The following is a 12485-nucleotide window of genomic DNA, read 5'->3' as shown; positions in this document are numbered from 1 at the left end:
GCTAAAAAAAATCACCTGTATGATCTTCACATTTACAGCTGATTGGGGAAATCAGAGCATGTCTTGGGGTGTCATAAAAAGCTATATAAGCAGATCCAGGAAAAGTAAATAAGTGGCAATGAGCATGATGGATGTTGTGGGGGGGGGGGAGAATAATCTATGAGAGTTAGAAGAAAGACTGACATCGGGTAAAAACTGAGATCATGTTGTAAACATCTCTTCTATTTTTCTCTCTTCCATTTCATCATGTCTGATTCTCAGAGACTGCCTGAATTAGTCCCTGCAGTTTCCTTGAAAAGATTTTTCAGATGTGGTTTGCCACTGCTCACTTCCTAGGGCAGAGATAGAATGACTGGCACACGGTCATCCAGGTGGCTTTGTGCGTAAGGCAGGACTAGAATTTGTAAACTCCGCCTGATGTACCAAGTTAGTTCCCTGTTCTAAATACCTATTGTAAATATGTATAATATATGAGGGTCTCCCAGAAAGTAATGCACCACATTTTTTTCTTCAACAATTATTTACTGAACACAATGAAACTTACACACAAGAAAGAATGGTGTTTCTTCTACACTCCCTATTTTTCCATGTAATCTCCGTCCCATTCTATGGCCTTCCTCCAGCGATACACAAGGGCATGTTTGCCCTGTCGGTACCACTCCTTGTTCTGGTCACGAAGCCATTTCTGCACTGTGCGAATCACCTCTAATGGCCTCATCCTCTGTGCCCAGTGACTAACCGTACTTCTATCGACTGCAGATTCTCCATAAACTGTACACAAACATTTGTGAATGTTCCCAACAGTTTCTTTCTCCACAGTGAGAAATTCAGTGACGACACACTGCTTGTAACGTACATCACTTACAGATGCCATTTCGAAACACTGCTGCAGCTACGCTATCTGTCTGAAGAAACACAAAATTTCCACACGCACTCCTGAGAATTCAAGTGATGTATATCTAAAGTTTTGCATTCGTACCATTACTGTAGGCTAAGAAAAAAAAATGTGTTGCATTACTTTCTGGGCGACCCTTGTAATAAAGAAGGATAAAAGACTCCCCTGTCTTGGTTTCTATCTGTCATGCTTGCCAAAACATCCACATACCTCTATTTTGAAAGAAGCCAATCATACTGTGACACATCAATATTGAAAAGGAGAGAACATAGTTGTCTTTATAGGTGTGTTTTCATCCGCAGTTTTCCACTGCTGGATAGAATGTGTTTAAAGCTGTTTGATTACTAAAACACCACCATCCTGTGAATAAGGATTCACCAATGAAATATTTATTGGCTGTTTGTTTGTATCTTCCCCTTCTGAAGCCATCCCAATTTAATTGTCTAGTTTTGTGATTGTGGTGCAAACATGAGTATACTTATGGATCTGGCCTATTGAGGCAGATGGCATTAAGCATCACAAGACAAGTCTAAGAGTATTCCCTGAGAGAACCAATCAAGGATTGAAGTATTTTATCCTGCTGCGCAAACAGCTCTTTGGTGGAATTGATTACTGTCTTTGGCTTGGGACGACGTGACTGCCAAGAAGACTCATGGGAAGCAGATCTTTCCATGGTTGGCTTGCTGTGTTGTGACAGATGCCATCTGTGGAGCAGCAATCATAATCTTGAGCGACTCCAGAAAGAACTGCCAAAAGACTTATGCCGAGAGCCAGAACAGGGGAAAAAAAAAAAGCATTTCCAATTCACCAGCAGAATTTGTAGATGTAGATGTTCCTTTTAGAGAGATCCGGCTTGGAATTCTCAGTGATAGTTAAAACTCCTTCATATGAATACGAATCACTGACTTCCAAAATACAAAAGGAAGGATTGAAAGGAGATGTGTGTTTCTCAGTGGAAAACTGACAGGCCTTGTAGTAGATTAATGGGACAGGACATTCCCATACAGATAGTACTCGATTTATGATGGCTTGCTTAATGACCATTTTTGAAGTTACTATAGACTCCCAAAAAAATAAAATAAGGTACTTATGACTCAGTCTGCCCCCCCAACCCCCGGGCAGTCATGTGATCACATTTTGGAACGTCAACAATCATCCATAGTTAGGTCGTTTGCAACATCCCAGAGCCTTATGACTGTGACATGATTTTTTTGGGGGGGCCAGAAACATAGAAACATAGAAGACTGACAGCAGAAAAAGACCCCATGGTCCATCTAGTCTGCCCTTATACTACTTCCTGTATTTTATCTTACAATGGATATATGTTTATCCCAGGCATGTTTAAATTCAGTTACTGTGGATTTACCAACCAGTATTTTATCTTACAATGGATATATGTTTATCCCAGGCATGTTTAAATTCAGTTACTGTGGATTTACCAACCACGTCTGTTGGAAGTTTGTTCCAAGGATCTATTACTCTTTCAGTGAAATAATATTTTCTCACGTTGCTTTTGATCTTCCCCCCAACTAACTTCAGATTGTGTCCCCTTGTTCTTGTGTTCACTTTCTTATTAAAAACACTTCCTTCCTGAACCTTATTTAACCCTTTAACATATTTAAATGTTTCATTTAAAGAAATCAGCATTTGCTTCCAATTTCCAACAAAAAATAAAAATAAAATAAAATTGCACACAGACACACAGACACACACAATGAGTTTGCTTAAGAATTATGGTGTCTCCCTAATGATTGTGGCCTTTGCATTTGCTTAAGGACCAGCAAAACAATGTCACAACAAAACCCAACCATAAAATTAGCCCCTCACATGATGACTTGTTTAATGATTGGCATGAATTACGACTGTGATTCTGGTCTCAATTCTGGTTGTAATTCAAGAATTACCTGTATCTGAATGACCTGCCAGTCTCAAATAAAGTCAAAAAGTTTTCTTCTTGCAGAGTTTTGCCTGTGAAATAATATCTGAAGAAAAGAGATTTCATGCAATGGAGACCTGAAGCCAAGGAAAGTTTGCGAGAGCTGGAATCAGTACAGGAAAGTTGGCATGGGATGGTCAGAATTTTTTTAAATTGTTCAGGGCTGCATCCTCAAATTTGGGTGACTTTATATCCATCCAGTACAAATTCTCTCTCTTTGTTTGCTCAGCTTATTGGCAGATGAAGTGTTAAGATTTGGAATGCTGATCCCACCTCATTAACTGGTGGCAGTTACGAAGTGTTTTTTTTTGGTGTGCTTTTATGAAAATAAATAGCCTTTTCTCTTGATTACGCCAGTGTCGCTTTTGTAATTTAGCACACCATGCACTCCTAAATTACTTGAAGTTACTTGGAAACTGTGATTAAAAGCAAAATGTGAGAGGGGTGATTTTAAAAGATAATTTCTAATTTTATGCTTTGTCTCACCAAGAATCTAGGTGAGTACAGGACATCTCGTTTGTGGTGGCTGTAAATACTTCTTAACTGGGTGGAACTCTTTTATCTGGGGGACTGACCCACTGGTGGATTGCTCCCAGTTCAGACAGATTCTTAGAACTGGTAGCACCACTGACGAGGCTCCGCCCACCCACCCGGGATGCTCCACCGATCTGTCTGGAAATGCTCTGCACACCCACCCAGAATGCTTCTGAGCATGCACAAACATCGTGTGTGAATCAGTGCATACACAAAACAGTACCAAAATTTTTACAACCCATCACTGAACTGACCATAACCAAAGCCCCTGGAATTCAGGTAAAGTAGATATCAAGATGGCAATCCCAAAGAGAGATGTTTCTCAGCCCTAGGTGAGCCAACTTATTAGATGGACTGCTGTCCCCTTTAGCCATCATACTTGTTTGATAAACCGAATAAGGTAAAGTAAATTATGGAGCCATTAGTACTACACACAGAATCCAAACTCTATAAATTATTTTCAAAATACTATATATATTTTTTTGCTTTAGAAACCTAAATCTAATCTGAACTCAAAACATTATTAAGAATGCAAATGCCAGAACTTTCCTTGAGGATTTTAAAGACCAACTGCAAAAAGAACAGAGAATACAAATTTAATCTATTTGGACAATGATAAAAAAATGGATTGTTATTTAGAGGAATGTCTGATGACCTCTTGACTGCATAAAAATGATTCTTTTTTGAGGTAATGTCTCTTTCTTTGGTGGGGGTGGGACTGGATTTTGATTAAACTGGGCAGATGGATTTCTTTTTTTAAATAAGGAATGGGTGGATTCAGATTGGGTATAATAAATGTAACTTTGGATATTTATAGTCATTTTTGATAATTAGTGTTGGGCGAACCGAACCTACAAAGTTCGGGTTTGTGCCGAACTTTGCAGTGTTTAGCATACCAAAACACAGCCGCCCAGGAGTGCGACGCTGCAAGCAAAAGCAGGTGGGATTTCAGGGGCGGGGCTTTGACATCACGGAGACTACTTCCTGGCCGGCCGAAACAGGGAGGAAGGAGTCTCTGTGATGTCAAAGCCCCGCCCCTGGAATCCCTTTGTGGGATTTCCCACCTCCTTTTGCTTGCAGCACCGCTGCGGCATCCTTTTTTGTAAAAATAAAAGGAAGCAAAAGGAGGTGGGGAATTCCCCACCTCCTTGTTTATTTTTACAGAAAAGGATGCTGCAGCGGCTTGCTGCAAGCAAAAGTTCGGGTTCAGCGAACTCACCCGAACTTTGCCGTGAAGTTCGGGTCAGTTCGCCGAACCCAAACTTCGTTGGGTTTGCCCAACACTACTGATAACCCTTTTGTAGACTTTTGCTATTAAATAAGGAGTGAGAAAGTTTTAGAGATAAATTTATAAAAACTGTGATAAGATATGAAATGGGGAGATATTTTATTTTAAGTGGTAAGTTATTAATGTTTATATTTTCGGGAGATAAAGGGAAATTTTCTCAGAATGTCTTTGGAATTTAAAACAGGCTCAGAGCTATTCTTAGACGAATGCAATGTTTTGATGATTCCCACTTAATGCACATTTAAAGTAAAACAAAAGCAAGTACTTATTCCCACCCCAAAATAAATAATATGGGGCAGGAAGCTTGGAAGGTGTCATGAGAAGTGTCTTTGGTGCTCATAGGTAAAGTATTGCTCCAGGGCCATAGAGTTGGAATAAGAGTCAGTCAAACCAATGTACCACTTTCCTAGACTAATCCATCTAGATTTCTGTTAAAATGACAGAATATAACTAATATAAATATCAGAAATCTTTGTTTCTGAGATTTTTACTCAGACAGATCAAGAATACAAGTTCTAAGTCTGCTTTTGCTAGGCCGTAATTCTTGGGTTTTCAATATGAATGTAGTCTACAATTCCTCCTATGCTGTAAGATCCAAAATTGGAGGCAGGCATATCACTTTTCTCAATGCTGGGAGTTGGCCAGTTTCCCTTCCAGAAATATTCTGTCGTTATGTTCAGTCAAATGACTTCACACCTAAATTGATGCCACATTTTTGAAAGTTGGTACCATATCCCATATGAAATGCTGGGAGGTCAATACTCTTTTATGACACATGAAATAGGCATTTTAAAATGAAATACTACTCATAGGAGCTACTGAGAGCGACACTGGATGCACAAAAGCAATGCCCTGTCTGAATTAGATATAAAACTAATTGTGCCAGGCTAGCCCAGAATTTATAAAGACTTTTATCGCAGTTTGGGCACAAATATTGTTGACATACCAGGCAACAAATTTTTATAACCAGTTCTTGGAGTCAAGTTAGTTTTGGGAAATGCTAGGACCACAACTGGCACAAGGCACAATCAAAGATTTTGATTCTGAAAGTGAAGACTGAATTCTCTGAACTATAGCATTAAAAGAATGGTCCATAATCATGTTTTATGATTAAATTTCGATTGTATTTTATAAAAAATAATTAACTTTCACAGAAGTGAAGAGATACAGGTACACAATGGTGGACACAATGGTATAAATACAGATCATTGAGAAACTGCTTGCAAGAGATTAAAAACAGACTGTACAGCACCGCATCTGAAATTGTGTAATAGCCAATGGGATTTTTACTTTTTCTACCTTTAAAGTAATCGAATCCATAATAGGTTAATTTTGGAGCACTACTTTTAAAAATTCACCCCCTTGCCCCAAATAATTATTCTCAATTTTCCCTTAGATGATTGCCCAAATATACTTTAACGTTGAGCAGTTGATTTTTAAAAAAATGATGATAGTAGAAAAAGACATTCATGCAGTTTTACACCACCGTTAGTCTCTGATTCTAATATAAGGCAGATCATTAATTTTGTTTGTTTTTCTTAAAACAATGTCTTTCCCACTGAAATAAGCATTTAATACTTTCCATGATAAAGTCACAGCAGGCTGTGTATACTCTTTAGAAAGATACCTGTATGATGAACTAGGTCATTTTTAAAAGAAAGACTTTGCCATTTTCGGAATACATTACATTGTAGAAAAATCCTCCTCCATTTATTTTTACTGAGAAAGAAAGAAAGAAAAAAGAAGTGAAAAGAAACCCAGCAGGATGCTTTTGAGTTCGGCACAATGACACTCTTTCTTGGTGGCCCAAAAGTCATGTTGACACCTATGTGTCATCTTCTGTTTTAATAATGTGGAAAAGAGTGACGTTGAATAGGACTTGGTGCCCATTATTCCAGGCATAAAGAGCTCTATCTCTGGCATTGTAGTCAAGCATTGATATATGGAAATACTGATTGTGAAAAGGTATGTCTGTGTATTCATACGTGGAGGTTTTGGTCGAGTACGAATAGTAGACCTTGGCTCCAGTTAAGTGGGAATTGGTGACGTACAAGGTGCCACAGATCATGAAAGACTCCCCAGCACTTCGCTTGGGGTACCCGGTGCTCCAGGTTTTCATCACTTCTAAGGTATCCGGATTCAGCTGACTGATGACAATGTTGCCTGCATTCTGATTGGTTGCGTAGACAGCCCACAAACCTATCTCGTCAGCCATCAGATCAATATCAGAGAAGCCACCCCAGGTGTAGGGATAGACATTGTGAAAGCCAGCATACTCCAGGCTACGCTGAGCAAGCACCTGCCCGGTATCAAAACTATACTTGATGATGATGTTGCTCTGATATTTGTTGAAATAGAGAGACCCATTGTAGACGACATGATTCGTTCCTGCCCATTTGAAAGGGAGATTGTATGTCCTGGACTCTGCACCGCTGACAAAATCTGCTATGGATTTGTATTCACGGACAATTTTGTTGTTGGTGTAACTGTCCATATACCAGACCTGAAACGGAGAAGAAACATGTGCTTTGGAAAATCAAATCAACACACTATTTTTAAAGACATATATTACCCATCTCCCTGCTGCCCATATTAAGAAAACAATGGGTTAACCTTCAGGATTTTAATGCTGAAACATCGTCTAGATTACAACTCCATTTGCTTTATTCATTTTGCAGTAAGCCTGCCTTGTTTAAATAATATGAAAGTTGTAAATTTTCTCTCTATGTGTTATGTAAACATACCAAGAAGATACCCTGCACAAAAACAAGCCACTTAGCTGTTTAGTAGCAGTAATGGTAGGCACAGTGTTTTAAACAAACAGGTTGAACTGTAAGAATCCCTCCCTTCCATAGTGAAGTTGGGTTGTGAGTGCCAAAAGAAGTAGAATTATGTATTCATATACAATCATCACCATCATCACCATCATTTCAGCCATTGTCTATTCACTGCAGGATGAAGTCCTCTTTTGCATGTTTGCAACCAATACTGGTCCTGAGCTTTCTTTTGCCAATTGGGCCCCCAATATTCTCTGATGTCATCAATCCATCTTGCTTTGGGTCTTTTTCATGAATGCTTTGTATGACTGCCTTATTTCATCTGCCATCAGTCCTTTGTGCTATGTGATCAACCTATTTTCTTTATATTTACAAATTCTATTCTATTCTATTCTATTCTATTCCTTTCCATTTTCCCATATATATTTGGAACATATATTTCTAAATAATAATTCTAAAATTTTAGAATAATTCTTATAATTTTAAATTTTAACTTTAACATTTTAATTTTTCTATGCAGTTTCTTATCTTTATACTGTATTGTATACTATTCAGAGTCGCTCTTTGAGGGTGATGATGAGCAGTTCAGAAATGAAATGAAACCAACCAACCAACCAACCAACCAACCAACCAACCAACCAAACAAACAAACAAACAAACAAACAACCAAACAAACAATACACCCATTCCATGCCATCCATCCATCCATTCTCAAACATTTGAAGGAGTTCTAAGGTTTAGAGCAGTGAAAAAAAGTAAAATGCTAATGTAAATTCTCCTTGCTGAAAATGAGGTAGTAAGAACTGAACATCACGGGATGTCCATAAATGTCAGCTGAAATAGAAAAAAAATTAAGAGACAGAAGAAGAGGTGGACTCATTGAATTCATTATGTATCACGGAGGAGGCCATGACAGGCTCTTCTACTGAACAGGTCCACTCCTATGAGAAAGTGAGAATATATTGCAATGTTTTCCTGCAGATCCTACTTTAGCATTCCAAAGTTAAAACAAGGAGCCCCTCTCATCTATCCCCCTCAATCAAGATTTCCATTTCCATTTGGCATGATGATTATGGATGTGAAAACTGCACCCCGTTTGCTAGACTTACAGATACCGAAAAAGATTTATTTCTCTCTGGCAATCAAGCTGCACCGGGAAGGGAAACAAGATTAGATGCACAAAGCATGCTTTGCATGCAGATGGTCCTTGTTCATCTCCCATCAAATGGATCCCTATAACTAGCGTTCGCCTGAGCCTTTGGGGAATCGTCACTAGTCAGAATAAACCTTAAGTATAGCAGACATTAAAGTTTAAGACAAGCTTATTTGCCTGTTTATTTAAAACACTTTCATACTGCCATTCATTCTATTTAGAATTTCAGGGATAATAAATCAACCAGAAGAATTCCTTCACGGCTCCCAGCAAGAGAGAATATAAGCCACATACTCTGTTGTTTTTCTCGGATGCTAATGGATCTGTCATCCAAGCTCCAAACCGGGTTCCAGATATCTTGACTGTAATAGGACCAGTGATTTTCATCAATTTGCCGCAGGCTGAAAAAAAAGAAAGAAAGCAAGAAGTCACGACATGTGCTGACTGCCTCCATCTTCCTGGTGGAAGTCAGGATGGGTTAAGAAATCAGTTTTTCTTTAGGGGACCCTTCCACTCACATTTTGTCCCAGGCAAAGCAACAGCTTATTCAGCTTCTCCAAGGAAACAAAAAATTGTATCGTCCTTGAGTTAAGACTACAATTTAGCCCCAGATTTCTGTTGCTAAGTGAGGCAGTTGTTATGTGAAGCTCTGCCTCATTTTACCACATTTTCCATGATTTTTAAGCAAATTGCTGCTGTTGTTAAGTGAGTCATGCAGTCGTTACACAGACCTGGCTTTTCCCATTGACATTACTTGTTGGAAGATTATAAATGGTGATCACATGACTCTGGGACCATGCGACTATTTGTTCTGCCCAGCTATGGACCACAAAGAACACAGCACACACAAAGACTGTACAAATCTTACTTTACTAATTAAGGACCACTAATGAGCTTTCTTAGTAGTCATCGAACACAAATACAGTTTAAAGCAGTCTTTTCTGAACACCGGCTGTTAATTCAAGTTCATTAACAACCAGCACAAGTCCATGAAATAATAACACAAGGCTGTGTAAACAGACTTGTAGATATCAGCAAGCTTACACTGGTTGGCAAAATGCCCAGAAGCATTTTGCAGGAAAAATGCCAAGACAGAGAATACGAGCAAATCAGAGTCAAGACACGAAGGAATATGAACGAACGTTGTTTCCTGCAAATTGCTTCCTTCATCGTCATCCCTTAACTAGACTAGGGGAGTGGCCAATTAGCCCCAAGCCTTACTCCTGAGGAACCATTCTTTTGGGAAGTTCTGCACGTCCATGCATTAAGACCAGGCTCCTCCACTTCTTCCTCATCACTGATGGGAGCTTCTGGAGGTTGTGAAGGCCCTGGCTGAATCTCCGCCTCTGGCACCGAATCCTCTCCAGCCTCCACACTATCTATTTTGGGTGCCAGCTGCACAAAATGCTGGTGCATCACCACATCAGCCTCTGCACTGCTGGAATCAGCTACCAGCTGCAGGGGCTGCTGGTGGGCCACAATATCACCCCTGTCCCCAACCCCTGGGTTGCAGTGCTCTACCAGGCCACCTAAAGCAGTGTGGGAGAGGGTGCCATCCTACCTCTGGAATCAGAGAGTGAACTTGTGCTCTTCCTTTACATGAGTGGCAGGTATAGCTGCCTGCCACTTATGCAAATGGAGCTGCGTGTGCCCGTTTGCCTTCCACTCATGCAGAACCACCATCTTTCCTCCCTTCTGCCAGTCTGCCAAGATGGAAATGTTGGGGAATTCTGACCTAAAATCTTCTGTTGCTCTGCTTCTACATATTATGCAATGAGGCATGGAGCAGGAAAAAGAGGGGAGCTTTGATTATGGAATTGCAGCTGCCATCTTGTGCTTTTTACTCCCCCCCTGAAGATGCCTTTGATCACATAATCCTCACCTTTGGGGTCATTGCTGCCCCAACCACCCCAGGTTTTTGTCTTTCTTATGCTGAATTTAGCTGTCAGTCACCAAAGGCTATTCCTGCCTTTGTTGTTCATGTGCAAGCTAAATGCATGTAAAATGCTGTTTTCCAGGATGCCTGTGGTGTGATGTATTGCTAGGGATCTTGCTTATACAAAGTCTGTGGGTCCTTTCTTATTATATTGAAACTTGGTAATGTGTTGCCTTGTTTACCGCAATTTAATCATGCACAACGGTTTTGCTTTACTGTTGGAAACCCTGGGCATCCTTACTTATACAGGATATAAATATTTTAAAGAAAGAAAAGAAAATGTAGGTTTATGCTCTTGTGTGGCTTCTGTATGGGTTCTCTGAGTGGAAGGCTCATATAGCAATCTTATTTTTTTGGCTTTTTTCTTTAATTTGATACTTTAAATAAAATATATAAATAGATATAAAAAGACAAGAAGGATAAACACCAACAAATAAATATTTTCAAAATATTAAGATTATGGTTTTCTATTACACCATTATTTAATTATGAATAACCTAATGTATTATTTCATTTTAAAAGATTAGAAATGGCTATTAAGTTCTAAGTCAAATATTAATATCAACAACCATGGTCAACACACTAAGAATCATGGAATAAGATTATGTACCACACTATGCAATTTATCTTATTAAAAAGTCTGTTCTAATTTAGATATGCTGTAAAATTAAAAAATGGATGCTATGCATACAGAAACATAAATTTTGGGTGTGGAAGGAAGGAATGGTTTCTCCTTTGAATTGCATTCTATAGCAGATTCACTTTCCAGATGCAAATTTATACTAAATATAGAAGATATCCCACAATTTAGCATTTCTCCTAATGAGTTGATCAAATAATCTTTCCAGGAGAAAGCATTTAATATCCTTTCAACAGTCAGTATATGCAGACAATATCAAAAGAAATGACACTTGGCTACAATATAAAGTAGTGAGTATACAGCTTGTATAACAATGTAAATATGCTGTCCCCTCAAAATAATGCAAAACATAGTCATTAATGCAGTGGTTCTCAACCTGGGGGTCGGGACCCCTATAGGGGTCGAATGACCATTTCACAGGGGTTGCCCAAGACCTTCGGAAAAGACAAATTTCCCATGGTGTTAGGAACTAAAGCTTCTATTCCAGCGTCTTGGAACATATTTTTACAGTCTGACCAATCAGGCATTTACAGTAGGGATGTCTCTCTGACCTTCCTGCCAATAAGCTTAAAGCTCACTTGGGAGAATTGGTGCTAGACTTAGAAAGATTGAGAACCACTGTATTAATGTTTAAACTGCTGGCAACAAAAGTGAGTACACCCCTAAGTTATAATTTCCAAATGGGGCTCAAGTAAGCAATTTATCTTTCTGGAATTATGTGACTCATTAGTAGTATAAGATCCCAGGGGAGTAGGTGTGTTAAATTTGATGTTATCAGTCTCATTCTCTTATACTGGTCACTGAAAGTTCACCATGGCACCTCATGACCATGAACTCTCTGAGGATATGAAAAAACAAATTGTGGCTCTACATAAAGATGGCCTACGCCAGGGTTAGGCAAAGTTGGCTCTTTTATGACATGTGGACTTCAACTCCCAAAATTCCTGCGCTAGCATGATCGGCTCAGGAATTCTGGGAGTTGAAGTCCACAAGAGCCAACTTTGCCTACCCCGGCCTAGGCTATAAGAAGAATGTCAAAACCCTGAAACTGAACGGCAGCACAATTACCAAGGCCATACAGGGGTTTAATAGGACTGGTTCCACTCACAACAGACCTCGCTATGGTCCACCAAAGAAGTTGTGTGCCTCTGCTCAGCATCATATCCAGAGGTTGGCTTTGGAAAATAGACATATTGCCAGCATTGCTGCCGAGGTTGAAGGGATGTAGGGGGTCAGCCTGTCAATGCTCAGACCATATACCACATGCTGCATCAAATTGGTCTGCAGGGCTGTTGTCCCAAAAGGAAACTTCTTCTAAAGATAATG

At 39.4% G+C, this 12485-nt stretch overlaps 1 protein-coding gene across 3 annotated transcripts in view; it reads right to left on the bottom strand.

Moving 5' to 3' along the window:
• Positions 1 to 5755: 5755 nt before the first annotated feature.
• The window catches only part of OLFM3 (olfactomedin 3), a 250479-nt gene continuing 243749 nt past the window's right edge, over positions 5756 to 12485 (bottom strand). For all 3 annotated transcript variants that reach the window (XM_070746448.1, XM_070746449.1, XM_070746447.1), the window contains 2 exons: positions 8878 to 8984; positions 5756 to 7156 (listed from right to left, as the gene is read on the bottom strand). In XM_070746448.1, coding sequence (XP_070602549.1) covers positions 6479 to 7156; positions 8878 to 8984 — 785 coding nt within the window. In that variant the 3' untranslated portion in view covers positions 5756 to 6478. The remainder of the gene's footprint in view (positions 7157 to 8877; positions 8985 to 12485) is intronic.

The sequence above is a fragment of the Erythrolamprus reginae genome, chromosome 3, assembly GCF_031021105.1.
Source record: "Erythrolamprus reginae isolate rEryReg1 chromosome 3, rEryReg1.hap1, whole genome shotgun sequence".
Taxonomy (NCBI): domain Eukaryota; kingdom Metazoa; phylum Chordata; class Lepidosauria; order Squamata; family Dipsadidae; genus Erythrolamprus; species Erythrolamprus reginae.
The sequence above is the reverse complement of the archived record's forward strand: the minus strand, read 5'-3'. Positions and strand labels throughout refer to the sequence as shown.